General features: G+C 43.9%; 1 protein-coding gene across 1 annotated transcript; it reads right to left on the bottom strand.

Moving 5' to 3' along the window:
- Positions 1–419: 419 nt before the first annotated feature.
- p3h1 (prolyl 3-hydroxylase 1) lies at positions 420–8,738 on the bottom strand. The gene is made up of 15 exons (XM_029683389.2): positions 8,153–8,738; positions 5,914–6,066; positions 5,404–5,593; positions 5,176–5,307; positions 4,898–5,037; positions 4,687–4,776; positions 4,504–4,556; positions 3,794–3,915; positions 3,549–3,676; positions 3,292–3,387; positions 2,883–3,033; positions 2,616–2,733; positions 2,373–2,448; positions 2,115–2,255; positions 420–1,927 (listed from the first exon to the last, which is right to left on the bottom strand). The coding sequence occupies exons 1-15, from the start codon at positions 8,615–8,617 to the stop codon at positions 1,067–1,069; spliced, it is 2,916 nt and encodes a 971-aa protein (XP_029539249.2). The 5' UTR covers positions 8,618–8,738; the 3' UTR covers positions 420–1,066.
- Positions 8,739–17,699: the final 8,961 nt, after the last annotated feature.

Here is a 17,699-nt window from a genome sequence, read left to right as displayed (position 1 = left end):
ACGATCCCACAGGTGAAGAAGCAGGATGTGGAGTTCCTGGGCTGGCGTGGTTACACGTGGTCTGCAGTTGTGAGGCCAGTTGGATGTACTGCCAAATTCTCTAAAATTACGTTGGAGGTGGCTTATAGTAGAAAAATGAACAAATATACATTCCTTCAGTCAGCATGCCAATTGCATGCTCCCTCAAAACTGTGGCATTGTTGTGTTGTGTGACAAAACTGCACATTTTAGAGTGCAGTTTTTTAGAGCCTTTTATTTCCCCCAGCACAAGTTGCACCTGTGCAATTAATGATCATGCTGTTTCATCAGCTTCTTGATATGCCACTCCTGTTATCTTGGCAAAGTAAAAATGCTCACTATCAGGGATGTAAACACATTTGTGCACAAAATTTGAGCGAAATAAGCTTTTTGTGCATATGGAACATTTCTGGGATCTTTTATTTCAGCTCATGAAACATGGGACCAACACTTTACATGTAGCGTTCATATTTTTGTTCAGTATGAAAACATGACTTTTTTAATGTATCCACATGAATCCAAGTTTCAGTCTTTCCTGGGGGGTTTTTTCTCTCTTTTTGTTGGGAGATTATATCTTTCCATTCCTGAGGCAAAGAACAGTTTATTTAAAATCAGTACAAAATAGCACAGAGAATTCCAAATCATACACAAAAGTAACACTATAAAAACAACACAGTATGTTCACATGAGTCTGGGATATGAATTTAAAGGTGGTTACTATTTAGCACTTTGTGACAAATGCATTTGTGAAATGCACTGTACAAATCCAATTTGATTGGTTGATTCATTGATTTGATTGATTGGTTAGTTGATATCAGCCATCAGAGTGAGTTTGCAGTCCCTTGGTATTATGGTATGGCTTACATTACAACACCTTATCCTCGTTCATTTTTCACCGCCACTGGGCAGACAAACAACATCCAAAACAATATCCATCAACAACTACATATCTTTATCCAGCACACCCACAGAGAAAACCTTAGCAAATATATTCAAACGGTAGAAAAATAGAGACACCACAGAGTAAGAGTCACAGGTGCTGTTGGTCTCATAGCTCAACCTTGTCTGTCTGTGAGTCTGAGGCTGATTTGGGTTCAGTTTTAGAGTCCTTGGAAACCTTTTTGCCAGGGGCTTTCTCTGCCTTCTTTGTAGCTGGCTTCTGCTCTTTTTTGTCTGTCGCTTTAGGTTTCATTTTGCTTGCTGCATGTTTGACGTTTGTTTTTGCTGCTGGTTTAGCCTTGGCTTTGTCCCCTGCTTTAGCCGCTGTTTTAGTCGTCGCTTTGGCCTTTGATGCGTCGGCTGCTTTGGCTTTCGTTTTGACCGCCTCTTTCAACATAGGTTTTTCACCCTCTTTAGCTATTTGTTTTTCTGCCCGATTCTCTGTCGGCTTCTCATCCTTTTTATCTTCTGGGTTATCAGCTGGGTTTTCAATGACTGTTTCTGCTGGTTCCTCAGGCTTCTTCTCTGCTGGTTCCTCAGGCTTCTTCTCTGCTGGTTCCTCAGGCTTCTTCTCTGCTGGTTCCTCAGGCTTCTTCTCTGCTGGTTCCTCAGGCTTCTTCTCTGCTGGTTCCTCAGGCTTCTTCTCTGCTGGTTCCTCAGGCTTCTTCTCTGCTGGTTCCTCAGGCTTCTTCTCTGCGGGTTCCTCACGCTTCTTCTCTGCTGGTTCCTCAGGCTTCTTCTCTGCTGGTTCCTCAGGCTTCTTCTCTGCTGGTTCCTCAGGCTTCTTCTCTGCTGGTTTGTCATCTGGTTTGTCTGCCTGCACCTGTAGTGGGGGTGCAGCTTGACCAAGAAGCACAGCCTGGTCAGGAAGTGTGAGCTGTGGCTCTGAGCTCTCTGTCTTTGTCTCTGTGAACTCTGCGTCCGTAGGAGTGGAGAACATCTTCAGCATCTCTTGAGCTTGGATCCGCTCCTGGAGACACACACACACACACACACAAATTAGCTAAGACTGAAGCAAGAGAAACTGATGAAATGTAGATGAATCAATAAGTGGAAAGCATTGCTCTCTCCCTCTCTCAGATTACAAAACAATATATAGCATGGTAGAAACAAAGACTATACTTAACTCCAGATGGATTGACTAATAGATATGTTACCTTCTCCTCGTGTTTGGGGTCAAGGGTGAACCACAGGGCCACAGCACACCTCTGTCCCTTAGTGACCGCTCTCACGCCGTGAGGATTCTCCTCCCCAGCCCCAAAACCAACCACACGACCACACTGAGGACGCACCTCCGCCTGGGCAACACAGGGCAGTGACATCAGTCATCATACGGTCAATTAACTTACACCTTAGAGTAAATCAACTGTTTTTACTCTGCATCCCTCAATCCTTCATCATTGATTGAAACTTACTGTGACAGTTTTGGCATCCAGTTCAGTGAAAATGAAATCTCCTCCTTCAAAGTCATCATTTAGATAGAGGATGGCGCTAAAACACAACCGGAACAAGAGAAGGGTCTTAAAGACAGTGGTGCATGATGAGACTTGCTGCTGATACCTATGTTATAAGCATATGCTGTGTGTGTGTGTGTGTGTGTGTGTGTGTGTGTGTGTGTGTGTGTGTGTGTGTGTGTGTGTGTGTGTGTGTGTGTGTACCTGTAGTCTCGGTGTGTGTATGCGGGTGGTTCTTTGATGCACTTGTTGAGCTCAGAGACCAGAAGGCAGTTGTCTGCATGAACCGGGTGACTCAGGTCATCACGGTCATCCTGCTTCTCTGTACAGACAGAGGAATGGAAACATATCTTACTGTATGTCTATATACTCATACAGACAGGTGGTTCATGTGGGGTTAAATGCCCCATCTTGGATTCGATATACACAACAATACTGTCCCCTGAGGGCCGTCGTAGTGGAGTTTCTCACCGTCGATGGCGGAGCGGCAGACCAGGTGGGTGTAGGAGAAGTAGAGAGGAGAGTCCAGACGGAAGTACGACTCCAGGACCCTACGTACCTTCTCACTCATGTCGAAAAACAGACGGGCACTCTTCAGGGGCACAGTTCCCTCCTGTCCAAACTGTAGAACAGGACAATATCATCAGAAATAGGTGCTTTCTTATAGACAACTCACTGGTAACTGTACATGGATGCCATTAGGCTGAGGCTTTAGAAAGGTTGGAGATAAAGCTGAGGCTAAGAGATGAAACTAGTTGGGGGTTGGGTTTGGGTGAAGTTGACCATGCTGGTTTAGAGTCAGTGTTGGCAGTGCTGGGCTGGTGGTGTTTTGGTTATGGTTGGGTTATCAGGGCTTTAGTGTGTAGGGTCAGTGATGTACCTTAATAGCCTTGAGGACTGTGATTCCTTGGAAGCTCTCGCTGGGGGAGTGTGGGGAGGGAAGGCCTCGGTACCCATCACCTTTCAGCGCAGCCGCCTGACAGACAAACACACACACAGCATCAGCACACACAATGACAGAAGCATGCACACAGTTTTAACACACAGACCATCAGAAGCTCACGTTCCAACACACAGTCAACATACACACACACAATAACACACAGACAAATAGTCCTGCCCCGGGCTCCCACTCACATTAGAGAGGCGGGTGAGCTCTCTGCACTCGCCCTCCGAGATAAATCCATCCAGTAGAACCCTCTGAGACCCATTCAGCTGCTTAGACGACATGGTAATCTTGATGTCATCAAACAACAGAGGACCACCTGGAAGGGAGACAGGGGGAATGAATATAGAGTGTACAGTCAGAGTGTGCTAGACAGTCCACTGACATTCCCAAACTTCATGCTGTGACCCTCCAAAATGCTATCAGGAAATCTTACCTTCTCGTACGATCTTGGCAATATCAGTCGACTCCTTATTCTTCTCCTCCACCATAGTTTCAATCTCCTTCATCAGATTCCCAATCTCCTCAGTGATCCTTGCTGCAGTCTCCCTGTCTGCCCTGCAGAGGGCGCCAAAGAAGAGGTTACAAGATAAAACATTTTTTTATTTTTTTATTTAACATTTAACTAGGCAAGTCAGTTAAGAACAAATTCTTATTTTACAATGACGTCCTAACCCGGCCAAACCCTCCCCTAACCTGGACGATGCTGGGTCAGTTGTGCGCCGCCCTATGGGATTCCCGATCACGGCCGGTCGTGATAGGGCAGGGTAGCCTAGTGGTTAGAGCGTTGGACTAGTAACCGGAAGGTTGCAAGTTCAAATCCCCGAGCTGACAAGGTACAAATCTGTCGTTCTGCTCCTGAACAGGCAGAACAGGCACTGTTCCTAGGCCGTCATTGAAAATAAGAATTTGTTCTTAACTGACTTGCCTAGTTAAATAAAGTTAAAATAAATACAGCCCGGGATCAAACCAGGGTCTGTAGTGATGCCTCCAGCACTGAGATGCAGTGCCTTAGACTGCTGCGCCACTCGGGAGCCCAAACATAATGGGGAGCAGATCCTAGTCTGATATTGAGAGCATGCATGTACTAGTGGAGGCTGGTGCACAGGATAATTGTAATGACTTGAATGTGTGTGTTTCTCTTACTTCTGCTTCTCTCTCAGTTTGAGGGGCATAATGTCTGCAGGGGTCCAGGAATCCTGCAAAGGAAGGGGTAGGATGTGAGATCACACATGCTAAAACCCACCTGACAGCAGTCCCCTATCAGGGTGATGTCTTGCTGGTAGAAACAGTGAGACACAAGAGAAGATAAGAGACATGGTAACCTACTGGATCAACAAAGGTGATTCCAAACACTTCAAAAGCAAAGTAAAGCAGCTCCTTCTCCAACAGGGACTGCTGAATGTGCTGTTTTACCACCTGGGAGGGAGAAGAGATGGAGAGAAGTGGGTTGGAGGCATGAGGGATAGGTAGGAAGGTGCAGGTTTTGTTTGTTTGTTTGTGTGTGTGTGTGTGTGTGTGTGTGTGTGTGTGTGTGTACCTGTCTAGCAGGTATGGCTGCAGCCTTGTCCTCTCCCAGCACAGCGGAGTAGTAGGCCAGGTTCTGATTCATTACCTCCTCTTCTGGGTGGAACAGCAGGTAGGTCTTAGTACACTCTATGGCCTGCTCATACTTTTCACCTGATGGGGGGAGAAAGAGAGACATCAAACAGACAGACGAGCAGACAGCCAGGCAGAGGACACATTGATTTGTGAAAGCAAATCACCCTGATTCTAAAAAGGCATGTAGGTGCAGAGTGAATAGGGACTGAGACTCACTGTTGTAGTAGGAGAACTGTAGGTAGTTGAAGTGGGAAGGGAGGAAATCCTCAAATGGCTTGTCCTTTCCTGCGGTGGAGGCTAGCTCCACAGAACAGCTCTGCTTACAGTTCAGAATCTGCATGTAGTGGTCTGACGGTGACATGGGCAGACACAAGAGTACAAGGTTGAAGCTTTTATCCAACATGTTAGCATGGGGTTCTTTTGGGATTTAGTCTGTCTTAACACCTGTCATGGACTGGAAGAGGTCAGCACTGTACTCCATGTAGTTGTATCCGTCGTAGTCGTAAGCTCCTTCGCAGAGCGCCCGGCACTCCTGGTCCGCGCTGAAGTAGTCTTCCACCGCTGCCTCAAAGTGGTCGATGGCCAGACCGAACGAGTCTGAGCTGTAGTACCGCTTCCCTGCAAGGAACTCTGCCTGGGAGTAAAGAGCAAAGCAGGGAGTCAGCAGCCCAGCCACATTCTAATTCAACCCGTTAACCCTACCCAACCTGGTGCCAATAAGGTCCCTTTCCCCTGTACCATATGCTTGGCAGTTCCAAGTAGGCAAATTGTTAAGTGGTTACAGTCTGACTATGTGCAGTTCCAAATGTTGTAAATGGTATATAGCTGGTCCATTGTTCCTGGGATAACTGATACATTGTCACTAGAATAACTGGTACATATTTACCGTTATAACAGGTGCATTGTCACTGGGATAATGGGTGCATTACTGGGGATTAGTGGTGTCAGTCTCACCATGTGAGGCCAGGCCTCCAGGTCTTTAAAGTCTTCCTCCTGTACTCCGGACATCATCCTGTAGTAGTCCAGGTTCTGCCTCATCTCCATGTGGTCTGGGTTGGCCAGGAAAAATGTGTTGGCCGCTGCCACAGCCTTATCCAGCTTATTGATCTACATAGGGAAGAGAGATATTTAGTGAACAAATCATTAATACAGCATACTGTATCTGTCGAATAAACCTTATACACATTGTGACTCCAAAGGCTTCCCTAAATGCTCCACGTCTCAGAAGTATTTTACAAGACCCCCTGGAATGGTGTAAGAAATGTGTGAGCTGCAATCACCAACAAGCTGTTTTCGGAAACTAGTCAATCTCCTATTTAATATAGTAAGTAGTCTTCAATCAGGGGCCATATGTCTCTTTTATAGTTGTTGGTTTAACTTAAAGGCCCAGTTCAGTCAAAAAATTATAATAATTCTGGGAGTTTCCATAGAATGCCAGCAAAAAAAGCCTCCATTTACATGTTGCTTATGAGTGCATTTCACACTACTTTTGGATTATAATTGTAATTTAAGGCTTGTATGAATGTCCTGCTTAACATAATGTTTGTGTCATCATCACAAATCAACTGCATTATACATAAAAACATAATCAACTTTGTCTTCAACCAGTAAAATGGCTCTTCGATTGCTTTTGCTACAGCCAATGACGTTAGCAGTCTAGCTAACAATTGCTGCGTCCAAAATAGGTCATCTTAGCGACTGCAAATATAATCAAATATAATCTTAGCGACTGCAATAATACCAACATGTAAGCGTATAAGAACGCAAAAGGTGTTTTTGTTTAGAAGTAATAATTATGTTAACGTACACTATATTAAATGGGGGCAGATGGGATGGCAGTCTTTCTGCATCCTTGCTTTGCACACACCCATACCTGACAAAGTCAGTAAGTGGTGTACAGAAACAAACTACTATAACAGCGAGACCCCACTCAGAACACTCACAGTCATAATTATTCCTTGAGAAATTACTCTTTGCTAAGAAGCTATTTTTTCCTTTTTTTTACCATTTTAATGGATAACATTCACAGTAAGGTATTTAATTGTTATCCAGAAATGATTTAATATTCAGTTAAAAACGACTGCATTGGAGCCAATATGTAAGCCATAAGGCCTACATATTTTTTCCCATATCTATTGAAATTCATAAACAGGCTATGAATATGACCTTTGACATTCAGGAACATCTTATAGGCTACATGTATTTACTTAATTTATAGGGCCAACTACTCTTATTACAACGTAATAACAATTTTATAAACAGACAACACAAATAAATATATACATGTGTCGCGTTCGTCATAATGATCAGACCAAGGCGCAGCGTGGTAAGTGTGCATTCTTCTTTATTATAAGAACGAACACTGAACAAACGAACAAAATAACAAAACGAACTGTGAAGCTAATATGAGTAGTGCAGACAGGCAACTAAACATAGAACAAGAACCCACAAACACAAAAGGGAAAATGGCCACCTAAATATAATCCCCAATCAGAGACAACGATTAACAGCTGCCTCTGATTGGAAACCATATCAGGCCACCATAGACATAAATACCTAGACCTACAAAACCTCTAGACATACAAAACCCCTAGACAATTCCAAAACTAGCATACCCACCCTCGTCACACCCTGACCTAACCAAAATATAAAGAAAACAGAGATAATAAAGGTCGGAGCGTGACAACATGACTATTCTGTCAAAAGTTGAATAAATTCTTGAATGGCACAGTAGTATGCATGAGATCTACGGCGCATGTTGATGACAAGCCCCAAAATCGAGAAGAATCCAGTGTAGGACGTAAATTGTCTACACAGCTAGACTCCACCTAGAGACGTGGCACGGCCGGCTTGGCTTGGGGGGTTGGGGAAAACAGAGCACTTAAAGTGAACGACTTGCTTCTTAGTGTTAGTTTAAATGAAATTGGACAAAATAAAAAGTGACATTGCTCTTATATTGACATGCAAGTGTGGTTGATAAATGTGCATGGTAGACCACTTCAAAAAGTGCAATAAGATGACGCAGGCGAATCTTATCCACAACATTGAATATGCTACTACTGGCTGTATTTGTTTCAAGCCTATGCAATGTCTGAACATTTATTATGCAAATAACCTATATTGTCGACTCTTTTCACGATGAAAGATATTAACATTTATTATGCATAGGACCCATTTGATCGACAATTTGTACCTTGAAGTATGCGACTTGCAGATAATTGTAAGGGGTTCTCTTCTTAAACTCGAGGTCCACATCTTCAGTGATTTTATGGATAGTTGGTGGTCCAATTTTATCACTTTCACAGGTATTTACACAATCAGCCCTTTTCATAATTTTTTGAAAAAAACCAAGATCTTCCACAGAGCCAGCGCCTGGTATTGTCACAAATATGCTGGATAAAGGCTCTCCGAAAGCGCTCTGGTTTGCACAAATTATCCGGCAATGCGCCTTCACCCTGCGTATCGCAGCCTTGTTCCGAAGCGCCCGCTCCATGTTCAGGATGACCGTCATCCAGTCACCCTTGTAGTATGCTTCTACCGCTGTGTCGAACAGCAGATCATACGGCTCGAGAATAACATTACTACTGAGCTGCACATCCGAAAGGCCATAAGAGATGAGGCAAACGACTAAAATCGCTAAACCCAACCGGCACTCCATTCTGGAAAATGGGGCCTCTACGTGGGATGGTAAGCTGGAAAAGAGCACTAGTCGGTAGAGAGGGGAACTGGAAGTTTATCCGGGGCTGCAAACTTCTGTCGGGGGTGGAGTTAACGCAGAGCCGCTGAGCTGAACAGCCCAGGGCGCACAGCGCCCCTGTTCATTCTGCCGCAGCAGCTGCAAGACAACATCCAGGTCCAGTAGAAAAATTATAAATTGCTCAGATCCAATTGCTTGACTTCACTATTACAGTGTGATAACATCGCAGAAGAAAAATAGGCACAAAGTCTCACAACAATTTTGGTGTAGGTCACGGTTTCCCAAATGGCAGCCAATTATTATATATATTTTTTATTTGACCTTTATTTAACTAGGCAAGCCAGTTAAGAACACATTCTTATTTACAATGACGGCCCACACCGGCCAAACCTGGACGACGCTGGGCCAATTGTGCGCCGCCCTGTGGGACTCCCAATCACTGCCGGTTGTGATACAGCCTGTATTTGGCCCAAAACATTTTCATTGTTGGATATACAAGACTGTAAAAACACCAGGAATTCAGCTCCAAGTGATTTTAATTTTGGAAATCTGTTCCCACACATAGTTCTAATAGAGAGACATGTGATCATATACAAATGTAAGCAGGGTTTGAAATTATTATGTTTTATTCAAATATTATATCTGTTGGCTTTAAATGGCAGAATATCTCATGTCAAAATGAATATTCTGCCATGGCTGAATTTCTGTAATTCAATGCTTCCTATGTCTCTGGCTTTTGGGATAAAATTCATAGTGCAGTTACAAAATTCATATGGCAAGGTAAGCAATCCCAGATAAAATTAACAAAAAGGTAGGAAAGGGGAAGATGAAGAAGCTGAGGAAGTTCTTCACCCTACTCTGCTGATGATAATTTTTCTCTGCTCATACAAGAGTAATACAGGCCTAGTACATAGTGGTGGAAAAAGTACCCAATTGTCATACTTGAGTAAAAGTAAAGATATATATATATATATATATATATATATATATATATATATACTTGTATATACCTTAATAGAAAATTACTCAAGAAAAGGTGAAAGTTGCCTGGTAAAACACTACTTGACTAAAAGTCTAAAAGTATTTGGTTTTAAAGTATCAAAAGAAAATGTAAAACATTTTTTAACTGGGCATGTCAGTTAAGAACCAATTCTTATTTTCAATGACGGCCTAGGAACAGTGGGTTAACTGCCTGTACCTTGTCAGCTCAGGGATTTGAACTTGCAACCTTCCGGGTGCTAGTCCACTGCTCTAACCATTAGGCCACCCTGCTGCCCCAAATGAAAAATATACTTAAGTATCAAAAGTAAAAGTACACATAATTTCAAATTGCTTATATTTAGCAAACCAAATGGCACAATTGTATTTTATTTTTTTAGTACACTAATTTGGAGAGAAAAATTATTTAAATTCTGATTTATCAGGGGGTGCTGCAGCACCCTCAGCACCCCTACTTCCCACAGCTATTACTATCCGTCCCAAACCTTAAATACGTAGTATTTCGAGGCACTAGCATTTTGCATCATTCTAAATTGGTTTATACACGATTCTTCCGCCCCCTGGTTGAGTAAAGAGATAAATATGGTGTCCCCTATTGCCATGGAAGAGGTTGTCTTCACGGATATATTTTAGAAAAGACTGTAACGTAACAAAATGTGGAAAAAGTCAAGGTGTCTGAATACTTTCCGAATGCACTGTACGCATGTATAAGCCATATACCCGCTTTTTGTCAGTGGGCATTGCATATACTCACTTCTTAATCCCTATTGATGCATATCAAAGTAGTGTAGTGTCGGTATAAGACTTTCTGTAGTACAATAGAGAAATCATACACAAAGTAGCCTACACAATCGCAAAGCACGTGAAATATATTGTGTTGTTACAGTGCCTTGCGAAAGTATTCGGCCCCCTTGAACTTTGCGACCTTTTGCCACATTTCAGGCTTCAAACATAAAGATATAAAACTGTATTTTTTTGTGAAGAATCAACAACAAGTGGGACACAATCATGAAGTGGAACGACATTTATTGGATATTTCAAACTTTTTTAACAAATCAAAAACGGAAAAATTGGGCGTGCAAAATTATTCTATACATCGTTTGACATGTTTCTACGAACTGTAATATAACTTTTTTGACTAGTGCTCGCACCTTGTGAATTTGGATTTGTGAACTAAACGCGTAAACAAAAAGGAGGTATTTGGACATAAATGATGGACTTTATCGAACAAAATAAACATTTATTTTGGAACTGGGATTCCTGGGATTGCATTCCGATGAAGATCATCAAAGGTAAGTGAATATTTATAATGCTATTTCTGACTTCTGTTGACTCCACAACATGGCGGGTATCTGTATAGCTTGTTTTGGTCTCTGAGCACTGTACTCAGATTATTCCATGGTGTGCTTTCGCTCTCAAGCTTTTTTGAAATCTGACACAGCGGTTGCATTAAGGAGAAGTATATCTTTAATTTCATGCATAACACTTGCATTTTCATGAACATTTATGATGAGAATTTCTGTAAATTGATGTGACTCTCTGCAAAATCACCGGATGTTTTGAAAGTGAAACATTACTGAACATAACGCGTCAATGTAAACTGAGATTTTTGGATATAAATATGAACTTTATCGAACAAAACATACATGTATTGTGTAACATGAAGTCCTATGAATGCCATCTGATGAAGATCATCAAAGGTTAGTGATTCTCTATTTCTGCTTTTTGTGACTCCTCTCTTTGGCTGGAAAAATGGCTGAGGTTTTATGTGACAAGGCACTTTCGTCGTAAATCCTTTTTGAATTCTGTCACGTTCTGACCTTTATTTCCTTTGTTTTGTATTTATTTAGTATGGTCAGGGCGTGAGTTGGGTGGGCAGTCTATGTTTGTTTTTCTATGTTTTGGGGTATTTCTATGTTTCGGCCTAGTATGGTTCTCAATCAGAGGCAGGTGTCATTAGTTGTCTCTGATTGAGAATCATACTTAGGTAGCCTGGGTTTCACTGTGTGTTTGTGGGTGATTGTTCCTGTCTTTGTGTTTGCACCAGATGGGACTGTTTTTTCTCATGTTTGTTGTTTTTGTTAGTTATCTCATGTGTAGTTTCTTTATAAATGAAAGAACATGAATAACCACCACGCTGCATTTTGGTCCGCTTCTCCTTCACCACAGGAAAACCCTTACAGAATCACCCACCACAACAGGACCAAGCGGCGTGGTGAAAGGCAGCAGGAGCAACAGCAGCAGCAGGAGAAGCAGTGGGAGAGGCTGCACTATTTGGATAAATGGACTTGGGAGGAGATCCTTGACGGGAAAGGACCTTGGGAACAGCCTGGAGAATATCGCCGCCCCAAAGAAGAGCTGGAGGCAGAGAAGGCGGAGAGGCGCTGGTATGAGGAGGCAGCACGGCGGCGTGGATGGAAGCCCGAGAGTCAGCCCCAAAAAATTCTTGGGTGAGGCACACAGGAAGTGTGGCGAAGCCAGGTAGGAGACCTGCGCCAACTTCCTGTGCTTACCGGGGGGCTGGAGAGACCGGGCAGGCACCGTGTTATGCTGTGAAGCGCACGGTGTCCCCAGTGCGGGTGCATAGCCCGGTGCGGTACATTCCAGCTCCGCGTATCGGCCGGGCTAGAGTGGGCATCGAGCCAAGTGCCATGAAGCCGGCTCTACGCATCTGGTCTCCAGTGCGTCTCCTTGGGCCGGCTTACATGGCACCAGCCTTGCGCACGGTGTCCCCGGTTCGCCTGCATAGCCCAGTGCGGGCTATTCCACCTCGCCGCACTGGCAGGGCGACCGGGAGCATTCAACCAGGTAGGGTTGGTCAGGCTCGGTGCTCAAGAGCTCCAGTGCGCCTGCACGGTCCGGTCAATCCGTCACCACCTCCACGCACCAGCCCTCCGGTGGCAGCCCCCCGCACCAGGCTGTCTCTCCGGCTCATCCTTACAGGTGCTCCCGCCTGTCCAGCGCTGCCGGAGCCTTCCTCATCTCCAGCGCTGCCGGAGTCTCCCGCCTGTCCGGCGCTGCTGCCGGAGTCTCCCGCCTGTCCGGCGCTGCTGCCGGAGTCTCCCGCCTGTCCGGCGCTGCTGCCGGAGTCTCCCGCCTGTCCGGCGTCTCCCGCCTGTCCGGCGCTGCTGCCGGAGTCTCCCGCCTGTCCGGCGCTGCTGCCGGAGTCTCCCGCCTGTCCGGCGCTGCTGCCGGAGTCTCCCGCCTGTCCGGCGCTGCTGCCGGAGTCTGAGGCGCCAGAGCCGATCAGCCCAGAGCCGCCAGAGCCCCTGCCCCTCTGTCCCGAGCTGCCCCTCTGTCCCGAGCTTCTGCCCCTCTGTCCAGAGCTTCTGCCCCTCTGTCCCGAGCTTCTGCCCCTCTGTCCAGAGCTTCTGCCCCTCTGTCCAGAGCTGCCGCCCCTCTGTCCCGAGCTGCCCCTCTGTCCCGAGCTGCCCCTCTGTCCAGTGGGGTCATTGAGAAGGGTGGCCATGGTTAGAAAGCCACGGAGGCGGACAATAAAGCGGACTAAGACAATGGTGAAGTGGGGTCCGCGTCCCGCGCCAGAGCCACCACCGCGGACAGACGCCCACCCAGACCCTCCCCTATAGGTTAAGGTTTTGCGGCCGGAGTCCGCACCTTTGGGGGAGGGGGAACTGTCACGTTCTGACCTTTATTTCCTTTGTTTTGTATTTATTTAGTATGGTCAGGGCGTGAGTTGGGTGGGCAGTCTATGTTTGTTTTTCTATGTTTTGGGGTATTTCTATGTTTCGGCCTAGTATGGTTCTCAATCAGAGGCAGGTGTCATTAGTTGTCTCTGATTGAGAATCATACTTAGGTAGCCTGGGTTTCACTGTGTGTTTGTGGGTGATTGTTCCTGTCTTTGTGTTTGCACCAGATGGGACTGTTTTAGGTTTTCTCACGTTTGTTGTTTTTGTTAGTTATCTCATGTGTGGTTTCTTTATAAATTAAAGAACATGAATAACCACCACGGTGCATTTTGGTCCGCTTCTCCTTCACCACAGGAAAACCCTTACAAATTCGAACACTGTGGTGGGATTAACAACAGGTTTATTTTTAAAATTGTGTATAATACTTGTATGTTTGAGGAATTAAAATTCTGTTGTTTGAATTTGGTGCCCTGCACTTTCACTGGCTGTTGTCAAATCGATCCCATTAACAGGATTTCAGCCGTAAGAAGTTTTAAAGGACTTACTCACATCGGCTGCGGAGAGTGTGATCACACAGTCTTCCGGAACAGCTGGTGCTCTCATGCATGTTTCAGTGTTATTTGTCTCGAAGTGAGCATAGAAGTAGTTTAGCTCGTCTGGTAGGCTCGTGCCACTGGGCAGCTCTCAGCTGTGCTTCCCTTTGTAGTCTAATGGTTTGCAAGCTGTGCGTCAGAGCCAGTGTTGTACGATTCGATCCTGTATTGATGCTTTGCCTGTTTGATGGTTCGTTGGAGGGCATAGCGGGATTTCTTATAAGCTTCTTGGTTAGAGTCCTGCTTCTTGAAACTGGCAACTCTAGCCTTTAGCATAGTGCGGATGTTGCCTGTAATCCATGGATTCTGGTTGAGCTACGGTCACTGTGGGGACAACGTCATCGATGCACTTATTGATGAAGCCAATGATTGATGTGATGTACTCCTCAAAGCCATCGGAGGAATCCCGGAACATATTCCAATCTGTGCTAGCAAAACAGTCCTGTAGCTTAGCATCTGCTTCATCTGACCACTTTTTTATGGATCTAGTCACTGGTGCTTCCTGCTTTAATTTTAGCTTTAATCAGGAATCAGGAGGATAGAATTATGGTCAGATTTGCCAAATGGAGGGCGAGGGAGAGCTTTGTATGAGTCTCTGTGTGTGGAGTAAACGTGGTCCAGATTTTGTTTTGCCTCTGGTTGCACATTTAACATGCTGATAGCTCACAGTAGAATGACATCGGTAGAACTATTACTTCCCATTGCAAAAAAAACATTTCACGTTTAGCACACAAAGTAACCCGTGACAGGCAACTGCCTGTAAACACTCAGTCCAGTTCAAAGTGAATGATGGCAGGCCCGTGTGGTAAATTGCTTGTTTGTATAAAGAACTACTGTTGCTCTGATTGGCTATAGCACATCGGTCTGTGTAGACTCCAGTCTTGAACAAGACAGAGGTTTTTATTTGGTTTTATTTACTGCAGTGTCTATTCCGCTTTCCCATTCTATAATGCTATAGAATCCTCCATTAAGGGCCCAACCATTAAGTCAAAATGTGATTGGTTGATTCCATTGTCACTCCAAAATGTTTGCCCTAATAAAGTTGAATGGCAGATGCCTTTATCTAGCTTTTGATGGTTGACTTAGTTAGATAGGAAAGATAGGAAAGATAAATCCTAATTGGAACTTTTTTTCTCTTCCGTGTTAACCCGTTCCTTTCCAACAAAAACTGAATAGATTCAATCAGAACATCTTGAGGGAAAAAATTATTTTTCGGAATGTCTAAAGAATCCATATGTTGTTCTGAAATATGAACACAGATATACTGGACATTTTGAACATTATTTTGGTGGTGATTTGACAAAATTACAATCATGGTCTTGAAATGGACTTGCATTTTTCTGGTCTTGGTCTTGACTCAGTCTCAGACCCCTTGTCCGCCTCCCGGTCTCGGTCTGTACTCGGTCTCATCCATCCCTCCGGTCTTGTTCTTGACTCAGACTCAATTTGCTCCGGTCTTGGATCGGCCTCGTTTTAGGTGGTCTCAAACACAACACTGCCTTTAAACAATGTAAACTACTCTTCGGTCCTATTATTGCTCGTACCATTTTATATTTGGTGAAACATTTAAAAACATTGTAACAGGGAATCAAAATGGCATGCTCATACTCCATTATTCACAGTAATGACTTCTGTTCTGGAGGAAGGCCTTTTGAATCTCACCAATGGTCCAAACGTGGAATCCATACATTTGCCGATATCATGGACAGTAATGTATTGAATAGATTCCAAGTTTTGAAAGCCAAACACATATTACCAAGGAAATTCTTTTTTTCTATATTTACAATTGATGTCAGCTATGCTGGCCTGTTGTTTCCCTTGGGAAATCCAACTACAGAAGCATCCAATGATGGGATTTATAAATAAATTATCTTGGCTCCCGAAACGGATCTCTATAATATATAAACACATTTTGAAAAGCCCATTTTAAAAGCTAGCCATGAAGAAAATATGGTCCACAGATGTAAGTGAATCTGAATAACCCTTTAACTGCAACAGAATATGGAAAAAGATGACCTTGGTAATCCGAACCATTAACTTTTAAATGTGTTCACAGACTGTATATAAAACCCAACAATAGTTTTACAATGTAATTGGCCCCAACTCCTAGCTGTTCACTGTGTCCCCTAAATCCTTCATATGATGTAGGAGTGCCCCACAATTAAATGTATCTGGAACAAAGTTGTTGTTTTTTTATTCGAAGTGCATAAATGTAAATATTCAATGTGTTACATCTACGATGTATTGATGACCTCTCCTTGAATCTCTCAATCAATCAGAGATGATTACTGCTGGCAGACAGCACTGCCACAAAAAAAATGTTGGCTCTTAGGTGGCATACATCCCACTCTCTCCCACCAGTGGACATAGCCGCAGGAAGAAAGGGTGCTGAGGGTGCTGCAGCACCCCCTGATAATTCCAAAAATATAATAATTAAAATATATATGCAGTGGGGTAAAAAAGTAGAGTAGTCAGCCACCAATTGTGCAACTTCTACCACTTAAAAATATGAGAGAGGCCTGTAATTTTCATCATAGGTACACTTCAAATATGACAGACAAAATTAGGGGAAAAAATCCAGAAAATCACATTGTAGGATTTTTTTATGAATTTATTTGCAAATTATGGTGGAAAATAAGTATTTGGTCACCTACAAACAAACAAGATTTCTGGCTCTCACAGACCTGTAACTCCTCTGTCCTCCACTCATTACCTGTATTAATGGCACCTGTGTGAACTTGTTATCAGTATAAAAGACACCTGTCCACAACCTCAAACAGTCGCACTCCAAACTCCACTATGGCCAAGACCAAAGAGCTATCAAAGGACACCAGAAGCAAAATTGTAGACCTGCACCAGGCTGGGAAGACTGAATCTGCAATAGGTAAGCAGCTTGGTTTGAAGAAATCAACTGTGGGAGCAATTATTAGGAAATGGAAGACATACAAGACCATTGATAATCTCCCTCGATCTGGGGCTCCACGCAAGATCTCACCCTGTGGGGTCAAAATGATCACAAGAACGGTGAGCAAAAATCCCAGAACCACATGGGGGGACCTAGTGAATGACCTGCAGAGAGCTGGGACCAAAGTAACAAAGCATACCATCAGTAACACACTACGCCGCCAGGGACTCAAATCCTGCAGTGCCAGACGTGTCACCCTGCTTAAGCCAGTACATGTCCAGACCCGTCTGAAGTTTGCTAGAGAGCATTTGGATGATCCAGAAGAAGATTGGGAGAATGTCATATGGTCAGATGAAACCAAAATATAACTTTTTGGTAAAAACAAAGAATGCTGAGTTGCATCCAAAGAACACCATACCTACTGTGAAGCATGGGGGTGGAAACATCATGCTTTGGGGCTGTTTTTCTGTAAAGGGACCAAGACGACTGATCCATGTAAAGGAAAGAATGAATGGGGCCATGTATCGTGAGATTTTGAGTGAAAACCTCCTTCCATCAGCAAGGGCATTGAATATGAAACGTGGCTGGGTCTTTCAGCATGACAATGATCCCAAACACACCGCCCGGGCAACAAAGGAGTTGCTTCGTAAGAAGCATTTCAAGGTCCTGGAGTGGCCTAGCCAGTCTCCAGATCTCAACCCCATAGAAAATCTTTGGAGGGAGTTGAAAGTCCGTGTGAAAACCTTGTGAAGACTTACAGAAAACATTTGATCTCTGTCATTGCCAACAAAGGGCATATAACAAAGTATTGAGATAAACTTTTGTTATTGACCAAATGCTTATTTTCTACCATAATTTGCAAATAAATTCATACAAAATCCTACAATGTGATTTTCTGG

This window comes from Oncorhynchus nerka, linkage group LG15 (genome assembly GCF_034236695.1).
Source record: "Oncorhynchus nerka isolate Pitt River linkage group LG15, Oner_Uvic_2.0, whole genome shotgun sequence".
Taxonomy (NCBI): domain Eukaryota; kingdom Metazoa; phylum Chordata; class Actinopteri; order Salmoniformes; family Salmonidae; genus Oncorhynchus; species Oncorhynchus nerka.
The sequence above is the reverse complement of the archived record's forward strand: the minus strand, read 5'-3'. Positions and strand labels throughout refer to the sequence as shown.